Genomic DNA, 5612 nt, shown 5'->3' with positions numbered 1-5612 from the left:
CCAGCGCCTTACAGATTCGGAATACTTATATTCCCGCGACTAAAAACCTATTCCTCCGTTCGGACTGGAAATTTCACCGGCAAAATTGAAAAGAAAAACACTGTATCCCACCCCTCGTTCAGTTTGCACGAGCTGGCTGTTTGCCTGCATGTGCACGCGATGTGTGCACATCCAGGCTCTCACCTTATCCCCCCTTAGATGCCCGTGTGCCAGGGTTGCAGCCAAAAACTCACAAACATCAGTTACGCTATATGTATGCAGAGCATATATCTACAGCATACCCTTAGAACAATAGTGCTGCATTCCCACGACTGCTGGCCCTGCTGCCGGCGCTGCTGGCCCCGCTGCTAATCCTGCTGCCTGGCGGTGCGTCGGCTGGCTGAAGCTGCCGTAAGGATGAATCCAGATCCTGGTTCCGGTCTGGTGAGCCGCGCCAGCTGCTGGCAGCCTCCGCACATCCGAACGGTCTATGAATGTCGACTAGACATAAGCTAATGATATATTCGGCTGAAGGGCACAGAGAGAACAAAAGTCTGAGATCTGCACAGGGAGCTAATGGGACATGTCCGCAGCATAGCCTTCCGCGAATCTTCAACACCTTGTGGAGGGCTCAACACTCACACTTTGAAGAGCCCTGGGATACAATTGCAGACCGGCTCTGCGGCCAGGTGCTTTGCCCCATCCGGCACGCCAACGGCCCAGATGGCCGAGCTTTGCAATATTATACCCGCCCGTGTACCGGCTCGCCAAGGACCCGCAACGCGGCCTGTATCCGCCGCCCTGTAGCCAGCCCCCCAACAACACGTTCGAATCAGCATCCTCCTCGACCCGTCCCAAGCTGCGCACCAAGCGGCCCCCACCAGCCTTCCAGTGTACGCTGTCGCTTAGCCCCCTGCGCCCCATGCCAACTGTAAGTACGGCGTACGGAGATCCTGCCGTACATTGCAACGTGCAGCAGGTAGTGGTAATAATAATAACAATAACAAGGGAAACCTCCCACTGCATAAAACCATTCTAACCCTGCCGTCTGTATGATTCTTATCCCGCTCCTCAAAACTCCCAACCTCCCGCCAACAGTTTGCGTCCCTGCACCACCCGGTCTGCAGTTAGCAGGCCCAGGCCAGTCGCCCGCCGCCCAGCCTCACGCCAGCGGCAATCCGATCGTAAAACCTAGGTTGAGCTGCAACACCGCCCTTACCAGTGCCCTTAACATCTCCGTGTAGCCATTGGCCGCGACCTGTTGCTCAAGGTGTTGTTGCCTCTTCGTGGTCAATGCCCGGCCCGGCTAAATACGATTACAACCCTACGACCCACATACATAACTGCATATGCACACGCACTAGCAGGTACCCGTTGGTGCTCAGGCGGTATTGGGCGGCCCGGATCGACCCGCAAGATGGAATGCGTCGAGAACGCAGATAACACTTTCGTGTATGCAAAGATAAACAGACAAGACAACATCAATAGAGAAACAGAAGAAGCTGAGCAGCAGAAGCTGCGACCCCCTCCGCCAGCCATCCTCCGCTCATCTTCACAGGATCTTACGGGATGCTCTCTCAGCCCACCTCATTCCACAGCTCTCTGCTCAAGCACTTCAAGTTTTTGGGGGTTAAAGCTGCATAGAAGGTTTCGGGGAATGGCCATCAGATACCATCAGGAAGTATGCATGGGTATCAATTCCTGCGCCCCGTGACCATCCCCATACCTCACTTGCAAAAAAGACCACGTAGCTGGCGTTACTCTCCATCTCGCCTTACTCTCCTACCGTGCAATTCCATTCCTCTCATAAAAGTAAAGGCAAGCCCGAATCCCCCTCCTCACCAGTCCCCAAAACCCAACCGTCCTTGTTTCGCCCCTCCACCTCAAATCCATTCACCTCAAATGCCGCACACCACTCACCGCTCGAACACCTGCCTTCCCATCTTGGATCTGCCCACCTTCCTGCCTGCCTGCCTGCCCCTCATCCTCGCCGCCATACGAACCCCCGTCCTACCCACGTACCCACCTACCTCTACCTCTATCCACAAGCCAACAACAAAACAAGAATCGAGAAGACAACAGCTTCAAAACTTCAACACAGGCGTTCAATCTTGGAAAATGAAAGGGACATCACCATCGGGGTGTGCACCTTTCCCAACAGGCTCTGTCATGTTAACGTACGTGCATTCAAAAAATGGTGTGCACACACCACACAAGAGTCAGCGTCTACCGGGGGCGCTCTCACCAGGGACATCTCCACACTTGCCCTCTACATAAGCCCACCTGCCAGTCAGCCAGCTACAGATACAGGCCGGCTACAACACCTACTACCCAGCTTTTCCCTAGCTGCTCTCTACGAGGCCCCTCCATGGCCTGTAGTACGCTGCCGCTTAGACCGGCCCGGATCCCGCTGACCTGCCGCCGCGTCCCGCAGCAGCCGCCCCGCCTCCTCACCCCGCACGCCAGGTCCCGGCCCGCAGCTAGCCGGCCCCAGCCCGTCGGTGCCCGCTGCCCCGGTGACGGCGTTACCTGCACCGTCGGCGGCTTCCCACGAGTACCCCGGTGCCGGCCGCAGTGCCGCGCGTACCGGCGTCGATGTCTCCGTGTTGCCGGTCGTCTCACTGGCAGAGGCGGCAGAGCCGCTGCGGTGGCTTCGGCTGCCGCCATTACGCACGGCGCCGTTGCCGCAGGGGCCGTAGGCCTGCGTGATGCTGCCGGCGGCAGCGGCCGGCGGCCCTCCTTCCTGAATGCGCGAAGCTGGACCTCGGGGCCTTATGGCGTCCGCCATCCGGTTCACCAATGCCTGGGGGCACCGGCAGTGGCGTACATACATACATACATACACCAGGGAAGGGCCTTACGCAGGGTCTGTTGCTGCTGCTGCCTCGCAAATGTTTGTTTTGGGGCCATCCACGATACGACAGGGTACTGCTGTACAGCTCACAGCATTAGGACCATCAAAACACGACTAAAAAGCATGACCACCATCACCAAAAGCAGTAGCACCAATGCCAAACGTCAATTTAGCAGAGACCAGCAGCACACCACCAGTATCACCCGCGCCAAGCACCGACACCGGCAGTCTTCCCCCCGGCCCCTTCCCCTTCCCCTGCCCCGCACCTCTCGAGGGAGCTGCGGCAGGCACCCCATCAGGCCCGACGGCGCTAGTGGTGGCTGCGCAGCGGCTGCAGCTCCGGAACCCTCGGACTGCGGTCTCCGCGGTCGTACGGGGGTGGCCAGCTGCACGGATGACCCGAACCTCCGGTCACACCAGTTTCGGAGCGCCTCCTCGATGGCCCTCGTGTAACGCTCGTCCTGATGCCGAGTGAACACACGAAGCACGCGCTCCTGCACGGCGCAGCGGGTTGGGGGAACGGGGACGGGGGGAGTTCGGGGGAGGAAGAAACAGCAGCGTTTTCGTACGAACATGTTTTCATACGGACCGGGTTAGGCTAGGTGGGATGAGGTGTGGTGAGGTGTGGTGAGGTGGGATGATGGGTTTTACGGGAGGGGCTAAACCTCGGTGTGAGGTTCAGACACTGCGAAATGGAGAAACGGGGGCGGACGTGGCACTCAGGCCCTTGCACAAGGTCACCTCGTAGCCGAGACCATTCCCGTACATCCAGGGCCATCCGGTCTCCTTCACACCAAACACACGCAACCACACGACACGGTCTCCCAAACACTCCCTCGGGACCCTTCCCACCCCCATTACCACACGCACACGCACACACGCACCTGAAAGAAGTGCGGCATGATGCCTACCACTTGGTGCTGTCCGATGTAGTACTTGCTGCGACTGGACGGACTCCGGAAGAACCCAACCTACCGAGAGGGGTGAGGGGTGAGGGGTGAGGTGAGGGGTGAGGTGTGAGGTGTGAGGTGTGAGGTGTGAGGTGTGAGGTGTGAGGTGTGAGGGGAGGTGTGAGGGGAGGGGTGAGGGGAGGGGAGAGGGGAGGGGTGAGGGGAGGGTTGAGGGGAAACGAACTTGGGTGTTCGCAAGTGTAGACATCTGGTGGTGATTCGGGTCCCCGTTGGCTCCACCCCCCCCTCTTGCAAACCCTCCTCCCCGCCCCGCCCCTCCCCTCCCCTCCCCCTCCCCGCCCCTCCCCCTCCCTCCCATTGCCCCCTCCGTCCTTACCCTCTCCGCAGGGTTAGCTCCCCCCATGGTGTGGTCTATCTTGTTCTCGTCGCAGACGACGTCGTCCGGCTGTAGGCCCCCCGGTACCTCGGAGCCGTTGTAGCACGAGGCCACCTCAGCCGGGGTGAACTGCCGCTTCATGGACTGTGCAGGGGGGTAGGTAGGGGTGGAGGTGGTGGTGGAGGTGGAGGTGGTGGAGGTAATGGTGGGTTTGGGGTGGGGAATCTTAAGGGGTTAAAAGGTACGGGGTGCGGTGCGCAGGTTAAGAGTTGAGGGAGGGTATAAGAATGCGGCGGGGGAAGGAAGTCATTAAATTGGAAACGTTAAAGGAGGTTGGGCCACAGGTAAATAGACAAGCTTGTGGTGGATGAGGTGAACCTTGAACCTGCCCTGATTCCCCCCTTCCTGTCCTTAGCTTTCTTTCACCCCCCGCAGACATCTCAACCCTCCTCCCCTCACCTCCCAGCGGCTGTCAGCCAGGTACTCGGGCGGCACCGTGAACTGGTTGCCAAAGCGGTACAACTGCCGAGTACGGATCAGCCGTACAATTTCCTGAGCCCGGGTCAGAGCCTTCTCCTCCACATCGCTAAGGTGTCCCCTGGGCATACACATACATACATACGTGCATACATACGCGCAATGCACATAGCGCAACATCGAACCACGCTTCGGTATTTGCTGCACAAGTCAAGTTTTCGTCGTACATCACAGCGCACCCCAGGAAAACTGGAAACTGCCGGACGCATCGAAATACGCGACATGCGAAGCTAGTTCATCTGCCGGGGTCCAGCCTGTCAGCCGCCGGGTGTGGACGGCGGGGTAGGCCAAGGCCGTCCCTCAGGGAGTGGTGCGGAGCGGGGGGGTACTTGCCTGTAGTTCTTGTGGTAATGCTCAATGGTCTGCAGGACGGCGAAAGAGGTGACATTGTACGGAGGTGGCGTTATACGGAGATGGCGTTGTAAGGAGGTGACATTGTACGGAGATGGCGTTGTACGGAGGTGGCGTTACACCGGCTCCGCGACAGCGCTTCAGGGGGTTTGTAGAGGCTCCCGACCGGCAGGCGGGTCCGGTCGAAGCAGGTGGTGGGTGGGTGGGTGGGTGGGCGAGGTGCGCGGGCAGGGCAACATGATGGGCGCAGGGCCGCCCTCCTCCCCCTGCCAGCACCCACTCACTCACCCACTGCCACCGAGCTATTCCCCCCCGGCCAACTCACCGTGAGAAGGGAGTCGTCCAGGCTGAGGAAGTCCTGTGTGAGATGAGGAGGGAGGAGGGAGGAGGTGAGGTGCGGGCCTGGATGTCTGTGTGACGTACCCGGTATTCATAGCTCTGATTTGGAAACAGATGGGCCGTGCCGTATGTTGCGGGTAGTGAATGGAGACAGATGCAGCGGTCTATAACCCGCGCCCTGATCGCGCCCTGGCCCCCTTCATCTCCCTCCACCGCCCTGCCCCCCTCCCTCCCTCTCTCCCTCTCTCCACCCCCACCCCCAACC

The 5612-nt window shown here is 59.5% G+C and overlaps 1 protein-coding gene across 1 annotated transcript in view; it reads right to left on the bottom strand.

Moving 5' to 3' along the window:
• Window positions 1–118: 118 nt before the first annotated feature.
• The window catches only part of VOLCADRAFT_119951 (uncharacterized protein), a gene marked incomplete at both ends in the record, with an annotated part of 12110 nt that continues 6616 nt past the window's right edge, over window positions 119–5612 (bottom strand). The window contains 7 exons of the mRNA XM_002958347.1: window positions 119–144; window positions 2395–2782; window positions 3100–3327; window positions 3718–3804; window positions 4121–4264; window positions 4580–4718; window positions 5334–5366. Of these exons, the coding sequence (XP_002958393.1) occupies window positions 119–144; window positions 2395–2782; window positions 3100–3327; window positions 3718–3804; window positions 4121–4264; window positions 4580–4718; window positions 5334–5366 (1045 nt within the window). The remainder of the gene's footprint in view (window positions 145–2394; window positions 2783–3099; window positions 3328–3717; window positions 3805–4120; window positions 4265–4579; window positions 4719–5333; window positions 5367–5612) is intronic.

The sequence above is a fragment of the Volvox carteri genome, assembly GCF_000143455.1.
Source record: "Volvox carteri f. nagariensis unplaced genomic scaffold VOLCAscaffold_92, whole genome shotgun sequence".
Classification (NCBI taxonomy): Eukaryota; Viridiplantae; Chlorophyta; class Chlorophyceae; order Chlamydomonadales; family Volvocaceae; genus Volvox; species Volvox carteri.
The sequence above is the reverse complement of the archived record's forward strand: the minus strand, read 5'-3'. Positions and strand labels throughout refer to the sequence as shown.